Source organism: Platichthys flesus, chromosome 20, assembly GCF_949316205.1.
Source record: "Platichthys flesus chromosome 20, fPlaFle2.1, whole genome shotgun sequence".
Taxonomy (NCBI): domain Eukaryota; kingdom Metazoa; phylum Chordata; class Actinopteri; order Pleuronectiformes; family Pleuronectidae; genus Platichthys; species Platichthys flesus.
Window position 1 is genome coordinate 20,842,419 of NC_084964.1, and position 25,436 is coordinate 20,867,854.

General features: G+C 49.2%; 3 protein-coding genes across 6 annotated transcripts; 2 read left to right on the forward strand and 1 right to left on the reverse strand.

Annotated features, from left to right (window-relative positions):
- fam13c (family with sequence similarity 13 member C) lies at positions 1–5,640 on the forward strand. Its single transcript, XM_062378529.1, has 11 exons — positions 1–826; positions 1,603–1,900; positions 2,272–2,413; positions 2,598–2,679; positions 2,927–2,990; positions 3,171–3,291; positions 3,381–3,464; positions 3,555–3,647; positions 3,742–3,953; positions 4,071–4,172; positions 4,467–5,640. Exons 1-11 carry the CDS (start codon positions 613–615, stop codon positions 4,588–4,590), a joined length of 1,536 nt encoding a protein of 511 aa, XP_062234513.1. The 5' UTR covers positions 1–612; the 3' UTR covers positions 4,591–5,640.
- On the reverse strand, positions 5,623–18,707 carry asah2 (N-acylsphingosine amidohydrolase 2). Of its 2 annotated transcripts, none has more exons than XM_062378527.1 (21): positions 18,598–18,707; positions 17,705–17,844; positions 17,546–17,631; positions 15,017–15,160; positions 14,747–14,923; positions 12,565–12,692; positions 12,406–12,483; positions 12,198–12,318; positions 11,922–12,047; positions 11,749–11,835; positions 11,542–11,646; positions 11,209–11,290; positions 10,083–10,198; positions 9,703–9,797; positions 9,309–9,348; positions 9,130–9,228; positions 8,919–9,014; positions 8,061–8,210; positions 7,064–7,120; positions 6,898–6,986; positions 5,623–6,467 (listed from the first exon to the last, which is right to left on the reverse strand). In XM_062378527.1, the coding sequence occupies exons 2-21, from the start codon at positions 17,832–17,834 to the stop codon at positions 6,269–6,271; spliced, it is 2,205 nt and encodes a 734-aa protein (XP_062234511.1). In that variant the 5' UTR covers positions 17,835–17,844; positions 18,598–18,707; the 3' UTR covers positions 5,623–6,268. The 2 variants fall into 2 exon arrangements, with proteins under 2 accessions (XP_062234511.1, XP_062234512.1); XM_062378528.1 differs by lacking the exon at positions 18,598–18,707 and adding an exon at positions 17,943–18,510.
- Positions 18,708–20,214: 1,507 nt separating this feature from the next.
- slc16a12b (solute carrier family 16 member 12b) lies at positions 20,215–25,288 on the forward strand. 3 transcript variants are annotated; one of them, XM_062378476.1, is made up of 7 exons: positions 20,224–20,396; positions 21,540–21,643; positions 21,721–21,864; positions 22,248–22,526; positions 22,613–22,991; positions 24,438–24,697; positions 24,848–25,288. In XM_062378476.1, the coding sequence occupies exons 1-7, from the start codon at positions 20,284–20,286 to the stop codon at positions 24,970–24,972; spliced, it is 1,404 nt and encodes a 467-aa protein (XP_062234460.1). In that variant the 5' UTR covers positions 20,224–20,283; the 3' UTR covers positions 24,973–25,288. The 3 variants fall into 3 exon arrangements, 2 of the variants coding, with proteins under 2 accessions (XP_062234459.1, XP_062234460.1); XR_009911911.1 differs by lacking the exon at positions 24,848–25,288 and adding an exon at positions 23,678–23,856 and having other exon boundaries at positions 20,215–20,396; positions 21,540–21,864; positions 24,438–24,574; XM_062378475.1 differs by having other exon boundaries at positions 20,223–20,396; positions 21,540–21,864.
- The last annotated feature ends 148 nt before the right edge of the window (positions 25,289–25,436 follow it).

Genomic DNA, 25,436 nt, shown 5'->3' on the forward strand with positions numbered 1-25,436 from the left:
CACACACACACACACACACACAACATAAACACACACACTTTTTTATGAATGGGATGACGTCATTAACATCCCCTCCCCCACCGCTGCGGGAAAAACCTCACGATCAGAGAGACACGCATCATCTTCCTCTTCATCAGTGAACGTCAGAGACACACGCATCATCTTCCTCTTCCTCTTCATCAGTGAGCGTCATCATAAGCTCCAGCTGAGCGCACTCCCTCCGGTCCTGGATAATTCCTGACAACACTGCGATCATCACTACAACCACAGGGACCGGCTAGTCACTGGAGTGCAGCGAGATAAAGGTTTACATTGCTGAACTGTTCACGTGTGGAGCGTCACCGACTAGTACCTGGAAGAGCTGGACGACAGGGTGGCATCATGGCTCTAATTACTGGATGGTACCAGTCTAATGCCTGGATAGGAGCGGACTGACTCAGCCTGTGGGGACAGTGTTCTTCCTGAACATCATCCTCATTAAATGAGTCCGTGCCGGGGCCTGGGATCTGGCTAACACCTGGCAGATCCTCACCTCCACAGTGCCCTCGGACCTGGTCATTTGGTGAAGCCTCCCCCAGGGACCAGGGTAATCTCTGGATCCGAGTCTCTGGCATGTTCTGTTTCTGCCTGCAGAGCTCCCTGCTGAAGCTCCAGGGACCGGAGGTGGAGGGGGGGCCCTCGCGGGGTCCGTCCCCAGAGGAGAGCCCCCCTGCCCTGGGCAGCAAGGGGCAGAGGAGCCCCTGTGGGCCCGCGGAGCTCCGAGGGAAGGAGGAGAAGACCCGGGTCCTGTGTCACGGTGTCCCCCCCGAGGACAGCCGACAGACAGGTACAGGTCTGACCTGTCTGTACCGTCTGTCTGTTCATGTCTGTCTGTACCTGTCTGTCTGTACCTGTCAGTCCCTGTCTGTCTGCATGGTCCAGTCTGTCTGTACCTGTTGGTTCCTGTCTGTCCGTACCGTCTGTCTGTTCCAGTCTGTCTGTACCTGTCTGTTCCTGTCTGTCTGCATGGTCCAATCTGTCTGTACCTGTCTGTTCCAGTCTGTCTGTACCTGTCTGTAACTGTCTGTGTCTGTCTGTCCCTGTCTGTCTGCATGGCCCAATCTGTCTGTACCTGTCTGTTCCAGTCTGTCTGTTCCTGTCTGTTCCTGTCTGTCTGTACCTGTCAGTAGTATCTATTGATCTACCTCCAGGATGTTGTGATGTGTCAGTATAAAGGTGTGTCCAGGTGTTAGACGGGGCCCTGGGGATGCAGGAGTAGAAGCTTTGAATAGGGGATGGTCAGAGCCTCGTTCCATTACAGAACCACTTCCACCTGAACAACCTGAGCTGATCGGTGGTTCTGGTGGTTCTGGTGGATCAGGTGGTTCTGGTGGATCAGGTGGTTCTGGTGGATCAGGTGGTTCTGGTGTTTCAGGTGGTTCTGGTGGATCAGGTGGTTCTGGTGTTTCAGGTGGTTCTGGTGGATCAAGTGCATCAGGTGGTTCTGGTGGATCAGGTGGTTCTGGTGGATCAGGTGGATCAGGTGGTTCTGGTGGTTCTAGGATTCAGCAGATGGAAACATGGGTTTCATTCAGAACAGAACCTTCTCTTGTGTGTTTACAGAGCTGCTCCCGGTCCTGGGCAGAACCCCCCAGTCCCCCAGACTCCAGCCCAGCCAGCAGCCCCTGACCCCCGATGGAGCGCTGCCCCCCGCTCCTCCCCGCTCCCCCTACTCCCCCCGGAGGAGCAGCCCCAGATGTGAGGGGGTGGGAGAAGGTGGGGGAGGAGAAGGAGGGGCTCTGCTCCAGCTGCTGGCGGGGGGGCCCAGCCCCCTCCCCTCCCCAAGATGCCTGAGCAGCCTGAGGTTCAACTGTGACACGGACACGCCTCCATCCCCCCCCTGCAGCCAGCAGTACAGACTGTGAGTGTGACCTGTAACTGACCCTCTGTCTGTAGGACTGACCCGTCTCATATTCTCAGGTCCCAGTTTGTCTCCTCGTCTTTAACCAGTGAGACGTCCTCTGTTCTTCAACAAGAGACAAAGTACTGAACCCTTCAACAGGTGGAGAAGGTGGAGACCTCAGAGACACATGTGAGGACCCGTCTCCAGGACGGACACTAGTCCACAGACGTCCCGTGTCTCAGAGGACATCAGAGATCAGATTAGAAACAGTTTGTAGCAGAGCTGAAGATCAAGGACCTGATGGATGGAGACGTCTTGTTGTCCTGATCTGACCATGTTCTTCTTCCCGTTGACATGTTGTCAGTGATTACCTGTGTGGTTGTGTCCAGGTCTCGGGGTCGGGGGGACAGGACGGAGGCATTGGAGGACGACTGCCCCCCCGCCATCCCCCTCCTCACCAGACAGATTCAGACGCTGAAGAAGAAAGTTCGAAAATTTGAGGATCAGTTTGAGCAGGAGATGAACTACAAGGTAAACCCAGCAGGGACCGGAGTCCAGCTCACAAACTGGTCCAGGACCAGTTCCAGACCAAAGACCAGTATGATGAAGAAAGTCTCAGAATCACGTTTCACACTGACTTGATTTAAATCACATCCGTCTTCGCTCTGCAGGTTTTCTCATGATTTTCTGTTGTGTTTGTGTCTTTGTGTCTCAGCCGTCGCACAACGACAAATATTCAAACCCAGAGATGATCCGAGTGATGAGCGAGCTGGCCCAGGCCCGGAAGCAGCTGAAAGGTACACACCTGAACAACTGGAAACACACAAGTCCTGACCCGCCAGAGACACTCTAAGTTCTGTGTGTGTGTGTGTGTGTGTGTGTGTGTGTGTGTGTGTGTGTGTGTGTGTGTGTGTGTGTGTGTGTGTGTGTGTGTGTGTGTGTGTGTGTGTGTGTGTGTGTGTGTGTGTGTGTGTGTGTGTGTGTGTGTGTGTGTGTGTGTGTGTGTGTGTGTGTGTGTGTGTGTGTGTGTGTGTGTGTGTGCAGAGCGCAGACTCAGGCAGTCGGTGTTTGAGTCCACGGAGCCGGACGGGTCCGAGAACATCTGCAGGTAGGACTCTGATCCTCTCAGTTCTCCATGAAGATCAAATCCTCTTCTCAGTAAACAGACGACTCAACATCATAGAAGCTCCACCACCAGTGTGTCAGCATCTCACACACACACACACACCTACACAGAACTATGAATGCCTGTGCGCACCGTCACCCACAGTCTGAGTGTGTCCTGCAGGTCCAGCTCCGGGCAGCAGGGGGCGACAGAGCACAAACCAACTCAGGAGGAAACAGTGGAGTCTCTGTTCAGACGTCTGCGAGAGAAGAGACACGAGCTGGGTCTGCCCGACAACATGAAGGTGAGATGTGATGTCATCATGTGATGTCATCACCATGATGCCAAACAAAGAAAGACAAAGATAGTGTGTGTGTGTGTGTGTGTGTGCAGGAGATGACCCAGGCTCAGATGGTGCTGGAGAAGATCACGCTGCAGAAATGTCTTCTGTACTTTGAGAGTCTTCATGGTCGACCAGTGAGTTGTCACTTCCTGTTCACACACAGTGACATCACCGTCAGCTGATTCCGTGTGTTGTCATGGTGACTGTGTGTGCCTGTACCTCAGGGAACCAATCAGGAGAGGAACCTGGTGAAGCCTCTGTACGACAGATACCAGATGATCAAACGTTCACTGTGCGCCAGCCCCATCACCACCATCGTGAGAAATACACACACACACACAGACACACACATCCTGTTGTTTGATCACTGTTATTACACATCTCTGTCATGTGACTCCTCCTATCTCTCAGGAGGAAGAGGACGGATCTGATGAAGACTCCATGAGCTCAGTGACGGTGGTGGAACGTCCTGTCCTCCGTCCTCTCAGAGCAGCCCGTCCTCCAGCCGGGGAGGAGGACAGCGACAGGGACAGCGACCCGGCCTTCGTGTCCCCGATAGACGAAGTGAAAGCCGTCCGTCCACAAGCGGCGGTCACCACGTCCAACCTGCACGAAGCCTCCAGGTCTGGAAACCCTCCCACCACACATCCCAGAAACCCAGTCACTGTGACACCACCCAGCTGGAAACTGATTCTCGGGTTTGTCCTTCTCCGTCATTAACCTCCACGTGTCTGAAGCAGGTCTCAGCTGCGTCAGAGTCTGCGGGAGACGAGAGCCGAGAAGAAGACGAGGCGTAAAGCTCTGAGAGTGTTCGAGGACCAGTTCCACCGTCAGACCGGGAGGTGAGAGACAAACAGGAAGTCAAACCTCCAGCGTGCTGCACAGAACCTCTACTCTGTGTTGAAATTATTCATTATAACACATTATAAACACATTATATTGAAGAAAACTATTTGAGGTTACTCAAATAGTAACCTCAAATAGTTTTGAGGTTACTATTTGAGTAACCTCAAATAGTAACCTCAAAACTAACTATTAGTTTAGTTTTGAGGTAACAACTAATATTCACATCCTCTCTCTCGTGTGGTTTTTCTTCCTCTGGAATGAGGAGACTCATACTTTGTGTTTCTCGACAGAATCTGCCAGAAAGAGGATCGCACCCCCATGAGAGAAGAATACCAGGAGTACAAACAGCTGAAAGCTAAACTGCGGCTGCTGGAAGTTCTGCTCAGCAAACAGGACGTCAGCAGACCCATGTGAGAGAGGACGGATGTGCCGTCAATCATCACGATCAGATCCCAACGTGTTTGACAGCTGAACGTTCGGGGACGTCTGGAGCTCGGTCCGTCTTCCTCCAGGAACCGACTGGGCGCGGCCTCCTCTTCAGACGGGACATTTAGAGAAAGTGTAAATAGAGTTTTCTAGAGCAGTGGTCTCTGTTGTGTCTGCTCCAGTGTGAACCAGCGTCCTTCAGGATCGGTTCACATGAATTATTGTGAAACTGCCTTTATTCCATTCAGTAACTGAAATTTATTCTCTGTGTGATTTTCGCCTTTGATTTAAGGGACCAAACATTTTTATAGAGACTAAACAAGTTTTCAGACTGGAGGCACTTTAAGGAGAATACTTCATTAGGAAGGTAGAAGAAGGACAGAACAAAGAAGAAGAAGAAGAAGAAGAAGGTCGGGCTGACGCTGTGCTAGCTGTAACAAACTGAACCCTCAGGTAGTGAGCTGGTCACAGCAGCAGGAGGTCGATGGAGGGATGGAGCTCGTGGCCGCTGGGCCGAGCAGAGAAGTAGAAGAACAGTAGACGGCGGCTGGCACCTTGACGCTGGTGGCCACCTGCCAATAAACCAAACAAAGAAGAAGGACAAGAAGAAGAAAGAGAAATAGAGCAGTAGGTGGCGGTAATCCACCTTGACGTTGAACAATGAAGAAGAAGAAGAACGTCTGAGAGTCGAGAACAAAGTTATTTGATCTAAAATCTCATGAGGTCACGAAGTCTGTTCGACTCGTACTTTGCTCGATTACATTTGTAAATCTACATCTTCCTAATAACTTAACTGAGGAAATTCTTTGATGTTCAAAGGCTCCAGATCCAGTGTTAATCTCATGGAGAGCTGGGCCCTGGTTTCACAAAGGTAAACGTGACAAACCAAACAACGTCCCAGTTCACATCTGGAACAGCTGCTGATGTTCAGTGAAATCTCAACTGGAAAACTTTGAGGATGAAGATGCAATTTACAAATTATTGTCCATAAACTATATGTGAAGAAAATATATCACAGCACTTTGTTAAGAGAATTTATTTTGTATTTTGTGTTAGTATTCAGTTCCTGTTTACAGATCATTGTTGTGTTTCACATTGATTCCATCATTTTAAGATATTTGCATTAACATTATCAGAGAAAAGCTGCAGGTAAATAATCCTGTGAAGAATCCACTGAAGTTACAAGAAAAGGACGAACACCTAAATTCAATTACAAACTGCCCAGTGGATAAAGATCGTGTTGGATCCATTTCTCGACCTAACTTCATTATTACATAAACAGTCACCTTCCAAAAGAAAAAAGCATTTAGTTGTAGAGAGAAGGGATTTCTCCAGAAGCTCCACGGTGAGGACTGCAGAGGTCACCAGGTCCAACATGGACTCCTGCTGTGATGGTAAAGTCCTCCCTGTGTTCTGGAACTCTGGTTTGCTCGATATATTTCTATACAAATCACAATAAATATTTTTGCTAATAACAGGAGTTAATTAAATGATTATTCTATTGAAGAATGTTTGAACTTTTTTATAAGTGTAATGATTGATGATTTACAGTTTATTATTCCCAAGATGCAGGAATTTAAATTGAAGTTTTAAAACCTATTTGAACAAAGGGTCCTCGTGGTCAGGACTGATGATGTCACTGGTAGTATGGTCAGGACTGATGATGTCACTGGTAGTAGAAGCTGGGGGAGACTCTGAAGACGTCGGACGTGCCTTCGTACGGCGTGATGACGGGTCGCAGGCCTTTCATCTGCTTGTAGTGTCCGAAGTGTTTGATCCTGTAGCAGCCACCAGGGGCCGATGGAGGGACGAACCATTCCACTGTGGTGTTACTCTGCCCCTTTGACCCTTTGAGCCAATGGAACCTGCAGCCAGAGATGTGTTGTGAACAGATCTGAGCAGGACTGAACCTGGATCTGATTTAACTCGACCTCCTTAGTTACATTCATTTCATCACGGTTAATATGTGTATCATCGCCTCCTGCCTGTAAACCACGTGTACTGCAGCTTGAGGTATGTCACAAATTCAGATTCACACACTCAATATATTAAGAGCTTATCTTAACAAGATTAAAGATATTTAGAAAATCTTGTGGATTTGAAAATGAAGATAGTTGCAGCCAAATAAAAATATGTTGGAAATTAGCTCCATGTCAGATACCACAGTAAAATACAGTTATTAGGAATGATAATAACATATAGGATATCAGTCGTGAACTTCTGATACTTACATTTATAGTCTCATGTTTCTGTGGTATTGGTTCTTCAGTACACATCTACTACACATTAACCCACCTCGTCTCCCATGATGCATCAGTGTGTACGACCTCCCAGCTGTCTGTTCTGTTGTCGTAGATCTCCACGGAGACAAAGGTCTTGTCTCTCTGTGGTGGACGGAAGAGGAGGTCAGAGAAGAAGACAGTGAGAGGGAAGACAGATGGAGACAGAAGATGTGTCTTACGATGTCTCCGGAGTGTCGGGGGTTTCCTGCTACAAACGTGACGGAGACGACATCTCCCTGAAAAACACAAGTTTATGTTTGTTGACGTAGAAACAGCAGGGTGTCGTCAGCATATGGCCGGATCACCTACAGTCTTAATAATGAGAACCTGGATCAACTTGTTCAAAACTTCACGAGATTAAACAATTTTCGGATTCAAGACGATTTAATCACGATGTTATAAAACGGGTTAGGGTTAGGGTCTACTCAAGTGCTGAGCCCTGAGGAACGCCACGCAGCAGGGGGGAGGTGGTATACCTGTCTGTAGTAGGGGTCAACCTGCTGTAGGGTTAGGGTTAGGGTCTACTCAAGTGCTGAGCCCTGAGGAACGCCACGCAGCAGGGGGGAGGTGGTATACCTGTCTGTAGTAGGGGTCAACCTGCTGTAGGGTTAAGGTTAGGGTCTACTCAAGTGCTGAGCCCTGAGGAACGCCACGCAGCAGGGGGGAGGTGGTATACCTGTCTGTAGTAGGGGTCAACCTGCTGTAGGGTTAGGGTTAGGGTCTACTCAAGTGCTGAGCCCTGAGGGACGCCACAGAGCAGGAGGGAGGTGGTATACCTGTCTGTAGTAGGGGTCAACCTGCTGCAGGGTTAGGGTTAGGGTCTACTCAAGTGCTGAGCCCTGAGGAACGCCACGCAGCAGGGGGGAGGTGGTATACCTGTCTGTAGTAGGGGTCAACCTGCTGTAGGGTTAAGGTTAGGGTCTACTCAAGTGCTGAGCCCTGAGGAACGCCACGCAGCAGGGGGGAGGTGGTATACCTGTCTGTAGTAGGGGTCAACCTGCTGTAGGGTTAGGGTTAGGGTCTACTCAAGTGCTGAGCCCTGAGGGACGCCACAGAGCAGGAGGGAGGTGGTATACCTGTCTGTAGTAGGGGTCAACCTGCTGCAGGGTTAGGGTTAGGGTCTACTCGAGTGCTGAGCCCTGAGGGACGCCACAGAGCAGGAGGGAGGTGGTATACCTGTCTGTAGTAGGGGTCAACCTGCTGCAGGACGTCTCCGAAGCTGCTGTTCACGGGGGTTTTATCGGCAGCTGCCTGCGGCAGCAGACTGAACAGATTCTTTGTGAACAACGGAGGCTGAGGTCCGACCGGCAGCTCCGACACTTTGTCCTGAAAACCCAAAAATCATAATTTCAATGTTCCACAAGATCCATAAGACTTTCACAAAGATTCACTGCTGCCACGAATATATCGGTAATATTTCAATAGTTTGATTCTTATTTTTTTGGGGTTCAATTGTGAGAACTACAGCTACAACAAAATTCTGCTAATTCAGTTCCAAATTGTCGTTGATTGTGTATGTTAGTTTACGATACATTCATTACAATCATTACATTGCATTGAGCCGACGCTTTTATCCGAAGCGACTCACAATAAGAGCTTCAACCACGAGGAAACAAACCAGAACAACAAGAATCAAGAAAGTTCAATTTTCTTTAAGAAAGCCAAACTACAAAGTTCGATGAGTAAGCGACATCTAACTGCTACTAAAGTGCTTCTACTTTATTTTATTTTGGTATTCAAGGTGTGGTCTGAGGAGGTGTGTCTTCAGTCTGGAGGAAGATGTGTAGACTTTGTGTCCTGATGTCACCGGGGAGCTCGGTCCACCATTTAGGAGCCAGGACTGCAAACAGTCGTGACTTTCAAATATGTCATTAATATTTGGTTTTGTTTGTTCGTAATATTTTTTGTTTACTTTATCTCATCATTAAACTCTTAGAACAATAAATCACATTGTCGTCATCAGGTTGAAATGATCAAAGTGTCTCAACAGGAGCCTCCATGTTTGTGTCGAAGGTGAAATCCCGTCGGTCTCACTTGTGCGATGGCTCTGGCTAGCTCTTGGAACTTGTGTACGTAGGCAGTGAGCGTGTGCGGGCCGTAGATGGTGGAGGCTCCTTCGTATCGCTGCACCTGAAAAGAAAGAAAGAAATGATTGTGATTAAAAAACTGTGCTGGAGAACTGAAGAGTGCAGTCAACGTTCTAGTCTAAAAACTACAATGCCCATGAGGCATAGCTGTGGTGTACCTGGTACTCTTCGTAGGTGGTGATGTAGTGAGTGTAGACGTTGCTGAGGCCGGCGATCACCACCTCCGTGTCCTCGAACGTCCCCTCGGACTGCAGCTCCTGACGCACACACACAGGGACGTCAGCCGACAGGTTTCAGGTGTGCAGTGTTGTCGTTGTGTTGTTGTGTTGTGTCTCACCTGTTGGACGGCGTCTCTCAGCCTCCGACCCGCCATGGTGCTGCTCACGGGACACAACAACAGGCTTGTCAACTCAACTCAACTCAACCCATAAATCTCCTTTTAAAACACATTTGAATTCAGATTCATTTTTCATTGTCCTGCTCAGAGCTTAATAAAATTCTGTTGACTAAACAAAATCTATGATTAATATTGATTGAGATGAAAATCAAAGATAAAACAGGTCTTTGTATTTTAGTCACATATATAAGTTTGTCCATATGCAGATGACACCACAATATTTATAACTGAATAAATAACTAAAACTCATATAAATATTAATACAATCATTAGTATAAAACGATACTCGTAGTATTACTGTATATTCTCAAGAGATTGGTAGTAGTATTGTTACGTCATCTCTCCAGGAACAGCTACCACAGCGACAGATCCGATGGTGATGATCTGAACGTCGATGATCTGAGGATGCCACGGCAGAGGCCAGTTCATCTGCACACACACACACACACACACACACACACACACACAAACACACACACACACACACACACACACACACACACACAAACACAGTATCGTCAACAGACAGTAAACAACAGTTGTGTGTCTGTCAGACTAAGATGTGTCAGGTGTTTGGAAACGACATCGACAGCACGAGGATCACCGGACACACACACACACACACACCCACACATGTGTGTGTGTGTGTGTGTGTGTGTGTACCATCACAGAACGTAGCTCCTCGTTCTTCATATTGAACCCCCCCCTCCTTACCTCCCCTGTGTTGAACAGAATTGGTTTGGGATGGTGACATTCCTGCGTCTTATTGGACGGTTCACTCAGGAGAGCGTCTCTGATGCCGTCCCAGAACGGGTCGCCCTCCACAGCACCTTCACCACACAGAGAGAGAGAGGAGACGGAGACGGAGACAGAGACAGAGACAGAGACAGAGACAGAGAGACGGAGATGGGACAGAGAGAGACAGAGAGACGGAGATGGAGACAGAGAGACAGAGAGACAGAGACAGAGAGACGGAGAGACAGAGAGACAGAGACAGAGATGGAGACAGAGAGACAGAGACAGAGACGGAGAGGAGACAGAGACAGACAGAGACAGAGACGGAGACGGAGACGGAGAGGAGACAGACAGAGACAGAGAGACGGAGATGGAGACAGAGAGACAGAGAGACAGAGACAGAGAGACAGAGAGACAGAGAGACAGAGAGACAGAGAGACGGAGATGGTGACAGAGATGGAGACAGAGAGACAGAGACGGAGAGGAGACAGAGACAGATAGAGACAGAGACAGAGACAGAGACAGAGACAGAGACAGAGACAGAGAGACAGAGAGACAGAGACAGAGACAGAGAGACGGAGAGACAGAGAGACAGAGACAGAGAGACAGAGACAGAGAGACAGAGACGGAGAGGAGACAGAGACAGAGACAGAGAGACGGAGAGACAGAGAGACAGAGACAGAGAGACAGAGACGGAGAGGAGACAGAGACAGACAGAGACAGAGAGACAGAGAGACAGAGACAGAGAGACAGAGACAGAGAGACAGAGACAGAGAGACGGAGAGACAGAGAGACAGAGACAGAGAGACAGAGACGGAGAGGAGACAGAGACAGACAGAGACAGAGAGACAGAGAGACAGAGACAGAGAGACAGAGAGACAGAGACAGAGAGACGGAGAGACAGAGAGACAGAGACAGAGAGACAGAGACAGAGAGACAGAGAGACAGAGACAGAGAGACAGAGACAGAGAGACGGAGAGGAGACAGAGACAGAGAGACAGAGACAGACAGAGACAGAGAGACAGAGACAGAGAGACAGGTTTGAATGTGTGTTCCCCCTGAGCAGCTGAGTTACAGTAGAATAATAAAGCGACAGTTGAATCACCCTGAGTAAAGTTCAGGTCTCCTCCTCCGTCTGTTGTTCCTGCTGCAAAACTGTGACCTAGAGCTGGTTTACATGTACTGACCTGACACACACACACAGACACACACAGACACACACACACACAGAAACACACACACACACACACACACATATTAATTAATTAAGAAACTATTAAATGTCATTTATTTGTTTGCATTGTTTTACTTAAGTTAACTTATACCATAACCCCTGTGTGTGTGTGTGTGTGTGTGTGTGTGTGTGTGTGTGTGTGTGTGTGTGTGTGTGTGTGTGTGTGTGTGTGTGTGTGTGTGTGTGTGTGTGTGTGTTGCTGACCGTGTGGGAGCTGTTGATATGAACACTGACGTCCGTCATGTTGACCCACTGATGAGCAGAGTGAAGAAAACCAGTCACCTCCTCGACTGCGCTTGCGTACAGCTCCTGCAGGGGGCAGCAACACAAACACGTATAACTAATACACAAACCCTGAACCTTATGGGGACATGAGAGAAAAGGTCCCCATCATGTAAAGAAAACAGGTACCTTGGCCTTCCTGTAGATGTTGTGTCCGATGATCCTCGTGCTGTCGAACATGTCGTTTCCAGGTCCAAAGGCCTGACACATCTTCGTCTGACAGACACACAACTGTTGTTGACTGTCGGTCGAGGATACTGTGTGTGTGTGTGTGTGTGTGTGTGTGGTTTGTGTGTGTTTACCCCTCCTACAGGACACGAGGCATTCAGGTAGTCACAGGACAGTCCAGTGTTCACACAGTAAGGTCCTCTCACGTTGGGAGTGACGTCACCGAGGTTACTGGATGAGAAACCAGCGACGAAGCCACCCTGACACACACACACACACAGACACACACACACACACAGACACACACACACACACACACACACAGTCACACAGACACACAGACACACACACACACACAGTGAATCAGTGTGTCACAGCACTCACTGGTCGGTGCACCAGGCTCCTCTCACCTGACCAGGTAGCTCTCCGGGGTTCTTGTCCTGCTCCAGCAGGTAGGAGGCGTAGCCCATGTTGTCGCTGCTCACCATGCGGTTGGTGTAGTTCATGCTGACGGCGTGGACGGAGAACCAGCTGTGGGAACATCAACAATGAAAAATAATAATACAAACTATTGTTATCATTGTTGTTTTTATTGTTGTTATTAAAGGCTGTTTTCACCTGAGCATTCCAATCCCGTCTCCGTCCAGATCAGTGAACTTCAGAACCACCACCTGTTTATCTGTGTTTGACTTGTACCTGAACGCATCAGTAATAAAATCACCCAGATGTCTTTGACATATGAAAACATGAATTATGAACACGTCTCTCTCTCTGTACCTGTGTCTCTCGTCCTCGGGGTTGTTCAGATACGAGTGTGGACTTCTGTTCAGGCTGCTGTGGTCCAGTTCTCCTCGGTTCCTGTAGATGCGGCCCGGCTTCATGTTACGATGGGCTATGTCTATACTCTGGACACAAGGTTCACATTCTACAGTTGCAATCAGAAATATTCAACCCCCCAAAGATTTAAAGGATTTATCAATTAAAGTTGACAGAATCTTGTTCTTTGATCAAGATTCTTGTTCTTTGATCAAGATTCTGCTTCAGATGACTTCTTTATGAGTTGAGTGATAAAGAAAATCAACACGGAAAATGCATGATGTAGTATTTGTGTGTAGCAGTATATTTTGTTAAGATAGCCATGTCACAATTATTCAACCCCTATATAATATTGTTGTTTTTAAAGCTGTCTGACAGTTTTTTTTGTCCTAAAGTTGAGTTGAAACATAATTAAGCCTTTGGGAACTCTATACTGATCCTTCATTTGCTTCAGCTGTGATGCATATATAAACCCCACCCATGAAGGTATTCAAGGTGAGTTGCAATCATGGGAAAGACAAAGGAGCTTCCACAAAAGCTGAGAGAGGAGATTATTTCATCACACCTGAAAGGCCTTGGGTAGAAGAAGAATTCCCCCAAAAATTACATTCCAAGAGACACAATTGGTAACATTATAAGGAAGTTTACAACTGATGGAGCAGCTTCAAACATGCCTGGCCGTGGAAGAAGCCCAGCATTTCATCAAGGACCCTCAGCAACTTAGTCAGAACAACTCAGATAAACCTCTGTGTGACTGCAAGACACCTACAGGATGACCTGATGAAGGCTGGAACAAGTGCTGCAGTGGCAACTATAAGACGTGCACTGAATAATAAAGGACTTAATGGCCGGCTCCAAGACGCACTCAGCGCTTGACCACAAGTAACATCAAAAGTCGACTAGAATATGCCAGGAGGAATTTGGATAAGCCTACAGAGTTTTGGGTGACAGTTCTATGGACTGATGAAACCAAACTGGAACCGTTTCAAATAATGGACCAGCGGTATGTCTGGCGTGTGAAAGGACAGGCTTATGACCAGAAGAATACCATCCCAACAGTCCAGCATGGAGGTTGGTCAAAGATGATGTTGGGCTGTTTTTCTGCAGCAGGAACTAGCAATCTTTATTGTGTACATGGCATCATGGATTCACAGAAATACCAGGCCATTTTAAAGAGGAATGTGATTCCTTCTGTTGACAAATTGAACCTTGGTGATCATTGGACTTTCCAGCAAGACAATGATCCAAAGCAAAATCTCCAAGTCCACCAAAGCTTGGTTGAGAAAAAGATCCTGGAACGTCCTGGAGTTGCATTCACAGTCACCAGATTCAAATTTGATTGAAAATCTTTGGTGGGATTTAAAGAAGGCAGTTGCAGCATGGAAGCCATCAAACATCACTGATCTAGAGGCTTTTGCACTTGAAAAATGGGCAAAGATTCCAATCGAGCGGTGTAAGAAGCTTGTCCGCACTTACCGAAAACATTTTTTAGAAGTTATAAAAGCTAGAGGATGCGCCACAAAGTACTGAAGCTGGGGGGTTGAATAATACTGCACATGCACATGTGTTGAAAGAGTTACATTTTTCATTTGAATTTCAAAGTTAAGTCAACTTCTGTTGTCAAAATAACTAAAATATGCATCAATAAATATCTTTTGTTGTTTGATGAGGTTTTTTTGTCATTTATTGTCATTATCTGTCATCCACATCGATAATGTCTATTGAGGTGAGGGGGTTGAATATTTCTGATTGCAACTGTATAACAAATAGTGACGTCTCAAACTTCACTGAAATAACGTTCATCTCATTCAGTCAATTTATATGTAAATATTATAAATGACATGTTATTTATCACATACTACATAGCTGATATTTTATATTTCATCTTATATCTTATATACCATATATTATTATATGTAATATATTATATTTAACATATCTATCTGGCATGCAGCACACTGACTACCCATCATGCACTGTGCACAGGTAGCTAACGGCTAACTTTAACTTACATTTCTATGTTTCATATTTTAGAAAACACTGGTGGATGTGGAGTTTAATTTTTTGTTACACGAACTGAATTGATCAATCAATCAATCAATCAATCATCAATCATTCAATCAATCAGTGAGTTAGAACACACCTTGACGATGCCGTTGACGAGCGGCGCGGTGGACGAGCGGATGAAACCTTTGCTGCTGACCATGAAGAGCGTGTACTGGAAATATCCTCCAGGTCCAGAGTGAGTGTGAGTTCCACTGAGAACAACGTTCTCCTGACGATACACATCCCCGAACTTCACCTGCAGGGCTGACAACACCTACACAACACACACAACACAATAATACACAACACGTACAAAACAAAAATAGACTACAGACACAGTGTGTGTGTGTTACTGTTGTGTTTGTACCTCCAGACGTAGTCTCTGTGATATCATTCCTACGTCTGCTGTAACGAACACGACTCTTCTTCTCCCATCGTCGATGATGAAGGCTCTGCTGTACAGACGAGTGTGTATACCTGCAGCCAACTGCTTCGTGTTTGCATAGCCCATCTACACACAGACACACAAACACACCACACAGTGTCTAATCACTTTCAACCGTCTCCTTACTGAACGCACCAAGATGTGGATAACGACCCTGAACGCACCACGATGTGGATAACGACCCTGAACGCAGCACGATGTGGATCATGACCCTGAACGCACCACGATGTTGATCATGACCCTGAACGCAGCACGATGTGGATCATGACCCTGAACGCACCACGATGTGGATCATGACCCTGAACGCACCAAGATGTGGATAACGACCCTGAACGCACCACGATGTGGATAACGACCCTGAACGCACCACGATGTGGATAACGACCCTGAACGCAGCACGATGTGGATCATGACCCTGAACGCAGCACGATGTGGATCATGACCCTGAACGCACCACGATGTGGATCATGACCCTGAACGCAGCACGATGTGGATAACGACCCTGAACGCAGCACGATGTGGATCATGACCCTGAACGCACCACGATGTGGATCATGACCCTGAACGCAGCACGATGTGGATCATGACCCTGAACGCACCACAATGTGGATCATGACCCTGAACGCAGCAAGATGTGGATAACGACCCTGAACGCAGCACGATGTGGATCATGACCCTGAACGCACCACGATGTGGATCATGACCCTGAACGCAGCACGATGTGGATAACGACCCTGAACGCAGCACGATGTGGATCATGACCCTGAACGCAGCACGATGTGGATCATGACCCTGAACGCAGCACGATGTGGATAACGACCCTGAACGCAGCAAGATGTGGATCATGACCCTGAACGCACCACGATGTGGATCATGACCCTGAACGCAGCACGATGTGGATAACGACCCTGAACGCAGCACGATGTGGATCATGACCCTGAACGCACCACGATGTGGATCATGACCCTGAACGCAGCAAGATGTGGATAACGACCCTGAACGCAGCACGATGTGGATCATGACCCTGAACGCACCACGATGTGGATCATGACCCTGAACGCAGCACGATGTGGATAACGACCCTGAACGCAGCACGATTTGGATCATGACCCTGAACGCACCACGATGTGGATAACGACCCTGAACGCAGCACGATGTGGCGTTGGTACTGACCAGAGGGACCCCTGCTGGTGAGTGTTGGTACTGACCAGAGGGACCTCTGCTGGTGAGTGTTGGTACTGACCAGAGGGACCTCTGCTGGTGAGTGTTGGTACTGACCAGAGGGACCCCTGGTGGTGAGTGTTGGTACTGACCACACGGACCCTGGTGGTGAGTGTTGGTACTGACCAGAGGGACCCTGCTGGTGAGTGTTGGTATTGACCAGAGGGACCCCTGCTGGTGAGTGTTGGTACTGACCAGAGGGACCTCTGCTGGTGAGTGTTGGTACTGACCAGAGGGACCCCTGCTGGTGAGTGTTGGTACTGACCACAGGAACCCTGCTGGTGAGTGTTGGTACTGACCAGAGGGACCTCTGCTGGTGAGTGTTGGTACTGACCACAGGGACCCTGCTGGTGAGTGTTGGTACTGACCAGAGGGACCTCTGCTGGTGAGTGTTGGTACTGACCACAGGGACCCTGGTGGTGAGTGTTGGTACTGACCAGAGGGACCTCTGCTGGTGAGTGTTGGTACTGACCACAGGGACCCTGCTGGTGAGTGTTGGTACTGACCAGAGGGACCTCTGCTGGTGAGTGTTGGTACTGACCACAGGGACCCTGCTGGTGAGTGTTGGTACTGACCAGAGGGACCCCTGCTGGTGAGTGTTGGTACTGACCAGAGGGACCTCTGCTGGTGAGTGTTGGTACTGACCAGAGGGACCCTGCTGGTGAGTGTTGGTACTGACCAGAGGGATCCTGCTGGTGAGTGTTGGTACTGACCAGAGGGACCCCTGCTGGTGAGTGTTGGTACTGACCAGAGGGACCTCTGCTGGTGAGTGTTGGTACTGACCACAGGGACCCTGCTGGTGAGTGTTGGTACTGACCAGAGGGACCTCTGCTGGTGAGTGTTGGTACTGACCAGAGGGACCCCTGCTGGTGAGTGTTGGTACTGACCACAGGGACCCTGCTGGTGAGTGTTGTTACTGACCAGAGGGACCCTGCTGGTGAGTGTTGGTACTGACCAGAGGGACCCCTGCTGGTGAGTGTTGTTACTGACCACAGGGACCCTGCTGGTGAGTGTTGGTACTGACCAGAGGGACCTCTGCTGGTGAGTGTTGGTACTGACCAGAGGGACCCTGCTGGTGAGTGTTGGTACTGACCACAGGGACCCTGCTGGTGAGTGTTGGTACTGACCAGAGGGATCCTGCTGGTGAGTGTTGGTACTGACCAGAGGGACCCCTGCTGGTGAGTGTTGGTACTGACCACAGGGACCCTGCTGGTGAGTGTTGGTACTGACCAGAGGGACCTCTGCTGGTGGCCCGGTGCAGTCGGCTCGACCCACGCCGATCAGATACGAGTGGTTCTGAGGAGGAGGAGTCAGACCTGAGGGAACAGAGACTGCTGCTGTAACTGAGGATATGCATGTGTGTGTGTGTGTGTATGTGGGTGTCGTTACCTTTGTGCGTTTTCGAGCTAACCACTACTGTTATCAGCGCCACACACACTGTCGTCATGATGATGAAGAGGACGGCCAGCGTGGCCACCGGCACCGAAACACCACAACACGCCGACTTCCTGTTCGCCATCTTTCAGAGGCTGAGGGAAGCACAGCAGAACTACATCACACGGGAGAGGCGCTGGACTAGTGGCAGAAAATCCGACGGTGGTCTCTGGTTCGAATCCAAACAACATACCTGGACGGACAACACCTGGATCTGTTCCACACTGTCAAAGTGCCTACCCCACCCCACTGACTAAGTGCCCCTGAGCAAGGCACCTTACTGCCCTAACACCTGCTCCCCGGGGCGCTGTGCATGACTGCCCACTCTGTGTGTGTCCTCCTGTGTTCCCCAGATGGGTCATAGCAGAAAACAAAGGTCCCCTCTTGCATGTCGTGTGTGTGTTTGTGTGTGTGCATGTCGTGTGTGTGTGAGACAATAAATTTATCTTATCTATCTTATCTTATTACCCAGGATCCTCCGCGGATATTAGTACATATAGATATAGTCACACAACCTCTACACAACTTTTACACAACATCTACACAACCTCAATACAAAGCGGCTGTGGCGAAAGGTCGGTGGTTCGATTCTCATTCGTCCCCATCTGTGTGCTGAAGGGTCCTTCGGCAATAACACAGAAACTGAACAGCATCCTTAAAACTACATGTAATAATAATGTAATAACACTCTACACAACATCTACACAATAACCACACAACCTTTGGTCAGGTGAAACGTCTCAGTAGAAACAGGAAGTTAAAGAGTCTGACGTCCGTTTCCACGACAACAACTCAGGAAGCAAACCTGAGACGGATCAAAATTCTGATGAAGACGAGGAAGTTCTCACCTGCTGCTGCTGTGTGTGTCTGTGTGTGTCTGTGTGCGTGTCTGCGTTTGAAGTGTGTTACACAGTTCAGCTGTTATCTGACTGATAAACACAAACACACTCCAAAGGTTACACCTGGACGTCACACACACGATACAAGATAGATTGTGTTACAACACTGATAAAAACTCCTCTTCATCATCGTCACTTAATGAAGATGATGATGATGATGAAGGTGATGATAATGATGAAGATGATGATGAAGGTGATGATGATGATGATGATGAAGATGATGAAGGTGATGATAATGATGAAGATGATGATGAAGGTGATGATGAAAGTGATGATGATGATGAAGATGATGAAGGTGATGATGATGATGAAGACGATGATGATGATGATGATGATGAAGGTGATGATGATAAAGATGATGATGATAAAGATGATGAAGGTGATGATGGTTATGAAGACGATGAAGGTGATGATGAAGATAAATATGAAGATGATGATGAAGGTGATGATGATGATAAAGATGATGATGATGAAGGTGATGATAAAGATGATGATGATGAAGGTGATGATGATGATAAAGATGAGGAAGGTGTGAATTTGGAGGTTGGAAGTTAAAGTTCATATTTTACTCATATTATCTGTGTTCAGAAAAACAGGAAACTGAGACAAAATAATCTCAGTCACAAACTGTGGCTGCGACCCAGAGGTGTTGGAGATGGACCGGAGCCTTCTGAGTGCAGTGTGGGTTGGAGGAGGTCGGTTCAGTTAGAGGGTCCTGGTCTTATTTCTGCTCCAGTCCAGGGCCTTCTCCTGGTCCTGCTCCTGGTCCTGCTCCTCCCCCTGGTCCAGGCCCTTCTCTTGGTCCTGCTCCTGGTCACGGCCCTTCTCTTGGTCCTGCTCCTGGTCCAGGTCCTGCTCCTCCCCCTGGTCCAGGCCCTTCTCTGGGTCCTGCTCCTGGTCCAGGTCCTGCTCCTCCCCCTGGTCCAGGCCCTTCTCTGGGTCCTGCTCCTGGTCCAGGTCCTGCTCCTCCCCCTGGTCCAGGCCCTTCTCTGGGTCCTGCTCCTGGTCCAGGTCCTGCTCCTCCCCCTGGTCCAGGCCCTTCTCTGGGTCCTGCTCCTGGTCCAGGTCCTGCTCCTCCCCCTGGTCCAGGCCCTTCTCTTGGTCCTGCTCCTGGTCCAGGCCCTTCTCTTGGTCCTGCTCCTGGTCCAGGTCCTGCTCCTCCCCCTGGTCCAGACCCTTCTCTGGGTCCTGCTCCTGGTCCAGGTCCTGCTCCTCCCCCTGGTCTAGGCCCTTCTCTGGGTCCTGCTCCTGATCCAGGCCCTGATGCTCCCCCTGGTCCAGGCCCTTCTCTTGGGTTTGCTCCTGGTCCAGGTCCTGCTCCTCCCCCTGGTCCAGGCCCTTCTCTTGGTCCTGCTCCTGGTCCAGGTCCTGCTCCTCCCCCTGGTCCAGGCCCTTCTCTTGGTCCTGCTCCTGGTCCAGGCCCTGATGCTCCTGTGAATGTGGGAGCGCTTGGTTAATACCTCCTCACGTCCAGGGATCAGGACGAGAGGTGGGTTAATGATTGAGGGCCGGGTGGTGACTTATTGACCGGAGGCCAGTCGCCTCCCATCAGCAGAGGAGCTGAACCTGAACCTGAACCTCAATTAAAACCAGGACCAGGACCAAAGGAGTCCAGCTCAGTCTGAAGCTGCAGTCATGGTTGAGGTGAAGCAGCGGAGCAGCGAGGCGTCTCCTCCGGACGGGGGATGGGGCTGGGTGGTCGTGGGCTCCTGCTTCATGGTGACGGTCTGCACACGAGCAGTGACCAGGTAACACTGTGTGTGTGTGTGTGTGTGTGTGTGTGTGTGTGTGTGGTGTTAACAGAAGCTCTCTCTCTCTCTTTAACTATTAATGGAGGACACACAGTATATTCTAGTATATATATATATATATTCAACTTTTGTTTTGTTCTTTGTGAAAGACTGTCCGTCACAAATTGTAGTTTAATCAAACAGTTTGTAGTTCTATAAAGAGACAGATAGCTTAGCTTAGCATAAAGCCCAGAAACAGTGGGGGGGGGGGGGGGGGAGATAGCTTAGCATAGCACAAAGACTGGAAACAGTTTCTAACATGTTCATTTTGATCCCTAAAGGAGTTTCCCCTTGTTTCCAGTGTTTAAGCTAAGCTAGCCTGAATGTGTGCATGGTGCCTGGTCAGCTCAGAGGGAGTTCACCCACAGGGGACCAGGACAAACGAGAGGTCTCAAACCGAGACGCTGACACCTGAACAACGAGGACGAAACATGAAAACTGAAAGTTCAATTCATTTCAATTGTATTTGTGTACCGTCAAATCATGATACACATTCTCTCAAGGCCCTTTAAAACATTAAAGATGAGCCACACAGATATCAAACTAATATAAAGTAAAACAGTTCAGGTCTCAGAAGCAGATTGAGACACGATGGACATCTGAGACGTTTCATCATCAAACACAGAAAATTAAATATAATAAAATAATCAAAACTTGAAGAGCAAAACATGAGGAGAACTTTGAGTTTCAAGTTGCTCAACTGCCCTTGGAGCTGGAACCATCAACCCTGAGATCAGCTGCTGAGCCACAGACAGGAAGCCCTTCACTTTTAATCCTGTCTGTTATTTCCCAGATTAAACGTCGTTCTCAGGGTTCGTGAGGTTCGTGAACCTCGGGTCCAATCAGAGAGCATGTTCCAGAACCAGGTGGTTAATGGAGGATCGAGTCGTGACCTCCGAGCGATAATCATTTTCTGAACCACGTCGGTTCCATGAGACTAGTTCTCCCTCAGATCTCCTGTCAACCACTTACTAGGAAGTGGATCATTGCAAGAGCAGGTGGACTGTGGTCCCAGTTTAACCATTAAGATAATTTACATGAAGTCCAGAAACCTCAGTGGACGTAACAAAACTGACTCAGCTGATCCCTGTCTGTCTGCAGGTGCATCTCCATCTTCTTCATGGAGTTTCAGGCTCATTTTGGAGCCGACTACTCGGAGACAGCGTGGATCCACAGTCTGCTGGACTGCACCACCATGCTCTTTGGTCAGTGCCTTCACCCACCAGCAGCCTGCAGGGGGCGCTGCACCGCTCTGACTGCAGCTGTGTGTTTGTGTGTCCAGCTCCTGTGGGCAGTCTGATCGGGACCCGGTGGTCCTGCCGGGGGACGGTGATGTTGGGAGGACTCATCTCGTCCTGTGGCCTCCTCCTCAGCTCCTTCACCAGCAGCCTGGAGCTGCTCTATGTCTTCATGGGCGTCCTCACAGGTCAACATGTCCACAGATGTCCTCCCATGTCCACACATGGTCTCACATGTCCTCCCATGTCCACACATGTCCTCACATGTCCTCACAGGTCAACGTGTCCACAGATGTCCTCCCATGTCCACACATGGTCTCACATGTCCTCCCATGTCCATACATGTCCTCACATGTCCTCACAGGTCAACATGTCCACAGATGTCCTCCCATGTCCACACATGGTCATACATGTCCTCCCATGTCCATACATGTCCTCACATGTCCTCACAGGTCAACATGTCCACAGATGTCCTCCCATGTCCACACATGGTCTCACATGTCCTCATATGTCCACACATGTCCTCACAGGTCAACATGTCCTCACAGGTGAACATGTCCTCGTTGTCCAGGTCTGGGTTTCGCTCTCTGCTACACGCCGGCCATCGCCCTGGTGGGTTGTTACTTCCGGCGGAGGAAGGCCCTGGCGTACGGCGTGGCCATGTCGGGCAGCGGCATCGGGACCTTCGTGTTGGCCCCGGCGGTGCAGCGGTTGATCCAGCTGTACACGTGGAGGGGGGCGCTGCTCGTCCTCAGCGCCTTCGTCGCCAACCTCTGCGTCTGTGGGGCGCTTCTTCGACCAATCACACTGCGGGAGGAGGAGGCGGAGTCAGAGGGGGAGGACAGACGTGGTGAGGAGCAGCGATACGATGATTTTCATTTCGACAGATCACGTGTAGACGAACGTTCACTGACATCTGTCCGTCTCCCTCCTCAGGTCCCGTGTCCCCGCAGGACGCCCAACTCGCAGTGAAGCTCTCTGAAGGTGGATGTTCATCCTTAGGGGCGTCGCCCTCTCCTTCGTCTTCACCGTCGCTGCCCCTGCTGCCAGGAAACCCCGCCCCTCAGGTGGAGCGGAGGCGCTGCTTCAGCTCCTGGTCCAGTAGGGAGTACCGCTTCCTGCTGCTGCCGGACTTCCTGCTCCTGGCCGTGTCCTTCCTGTTCTTAGCCAGCGGCTGCAGCCTCCCCTTCGTCTACCTGGTGCCCTATGCTCTGCACGCCGGCGTCAGCCACCAGCACGCCGCCTTCCTCATGTCCGTCCTCGGAGTCATTGACATCGTGGGGAACATCACATTCGGCTGGCTGACCGACCACAGGTACAACTCCACCAGACAGGAAGTCACCCGGGTGGGGTTCTGTCTGTGAACCAATCACAGCAGACGAGGTCGAGGGGTGTAAACTATAATCAACATGAAAATCATTCAGACACTTTTAATTGAAACGATCCGAACGAGCTGTTCAATATTATTTACATTATTTATTTAAGTTATTGTTCAAATTATACTTGAATTATCACGACTGACTCAGTTGAGACTTTGTGTGTTCGAAGTGACTCAGACGAAGGAAAGTGGAACAAACATTGTGACAATAATCATTGAAATGTATTTGTACAGGAAGGTTGTGGTTAACGGGCTGACCCGGACCCGACCTCTGACCCTAATTTGTTCTGTTGAAACAACGACGTCAGAAAACCGTGGACGCAAAAGCTGCAGCGACACGATAACGCTACAGACATGAGTCAACAAACCAATCAGCGGCAGTCGACCTCAAACCTTAAAGGAGACATATTGTGCCCATTTCACCACAGTTGATCTGGCTCCTTGGGGTCTTCATGAAATGTCTGTAACATTTTTTGGTCAAAATACCACAAGGATCATTTAGAACAGCCGTCCTCAGATTGACCTGTTTGAGTGCCATTCCAGAAAGTGCTGCAACTTTAAACACAAACTAACAGCAAGCTAGCGTTAGCTCCCTGCTGCTAATCGTAAACAAACACCGACAGGTCCACCAGAAGCGAGCTGCTGACATGGAGCCAGCATCCCGACGACATCACCCAGCGAGCCCGAGCTGAGGAGGGGGGGTTGGGAATGTGACTTACCCCGACCGCAGGCTCTGCTTCTCGGCCAGATCTCTCACCCCGCTCACCGGCTGGTTAGCCTCCCCCCTCGGCTAGCTTCCCAGGTAACACCTGTGCTATGGCTCGTAATGTAACCCGGTCTCCTCCTCCACCAGATCTCCGCCTCCAGGGGGGGGGGGGGGGGGGGGATATGCCATGTAGACCGACTATGACGTTAATTATGGTTGTATTCCCATTCGACGCACTCCATGGTATAGTTTCTTACATAGAGGAACCACAACCAATCGCGGGAGTTGTTTTTTTCCAGAGTTTTGGGACGGTTGACTTACCAGATACCACATTAACGTGTAGAAGCACTACACAAGTGGATTTTTCATAATATGTCCCCTTTAAAGGGTCAGTTTGTCTCCTGGTTTGTCTTCTATCAGAGAGCTGCCACTCATCCCCGGCTCCTCCCTCACTGCACAGACCACCTCACCACAAGATGGCAGCGTTAGAATGAGAGCGGTTTGAACTCATCTCTGGAGACGCGTCGACACTCTGCTGACCGACGGACAGTGAACTCATCGTTCGAATCCAAACTGTTTGACCTCTTCTTCTTCTTTCTCTTTAAAGGACAAAGAAGTAACGAGCAGATCAATAATTCACTGTGGTTGTGTAATGTGGTTGTGTTGACCTGTCTCAGGTGGTTGAAGCCGTACCGTCTCACCTGTTACATCCTGTCCGTGGCCATGGAGGGTCTCTGCTGCCTCCTCCTGCCGCTGCTTCGCTCGTTCCCGGTTCTCGTGCCCTTTGCGGTTCTCTTCGGATACTTCGATGGCGCCTACGTGGCGCTGATCCCCGTGGTGACGTCGGATGTGGTGGGAGCTCAGCACCTGTCCTCGGCGCTGGGTGTGGTCTATTTCCTCCACGCCGTCCCATATCTCGTCAGCCCCCCCTTCGCAGGTGAGCACAATGATCACACGTTAGCAATTAGCATTTTGTAATTAGCCTTCAAACATTTACTTTAAGCCATGACATGACGCCTGGCAAGGGCTCATTCTTATTTCTGATTGGTCTGATGTCACGACTGAACTCTTCTTCTGTGGTCTGCAGGTTGGCTGGTTGACATCACAGGAAGTTACACAGCCACGTTCCTCCTCAGTGGCTCCGCCCAGCTGGCGAGTGCGCTCATCCTCTGTACCGCTGCCGGGATTCGTCGCTGCTGCCTCCAAGAATGAGCCCCTCCCCCTCGGCCTATCAGCCAATCAGACCGTGTCCTCGCTTTCAGCTCGTAGCGTTGAGCTCCTGTTTTTATTTCAGAGGAACAATCACGTTCATTCTGACTGTGAGCTTCCTGTTCCTGTCAAAATAAGAGTCCTGCTGGTTGTTTTATGATGAAAAGACAGGAGTGAAGGAAGAACAGTCCACCTGTTTGGTACCTGGGTGACAGACGCTGTTCTAGATCAGAACATTCACAGAAAATAAAATGTCTTCTATTAAACATTTGTCACGTGAGAAAAACAAGTGAAGCAAACAATGAACATTCTGTCAAAGTCACGTGTTTCCTGTTTTGGTTTTAAATCCTTACATTTTCATTTACTTCTGGTTTTAATCAACATTTTCTGATTCATACCCAGTTTGAGGATCAGCCAGTGAAACATAATCTGTTCGGTTTCACGTATTTACTCTGTGTGTGTAGAAT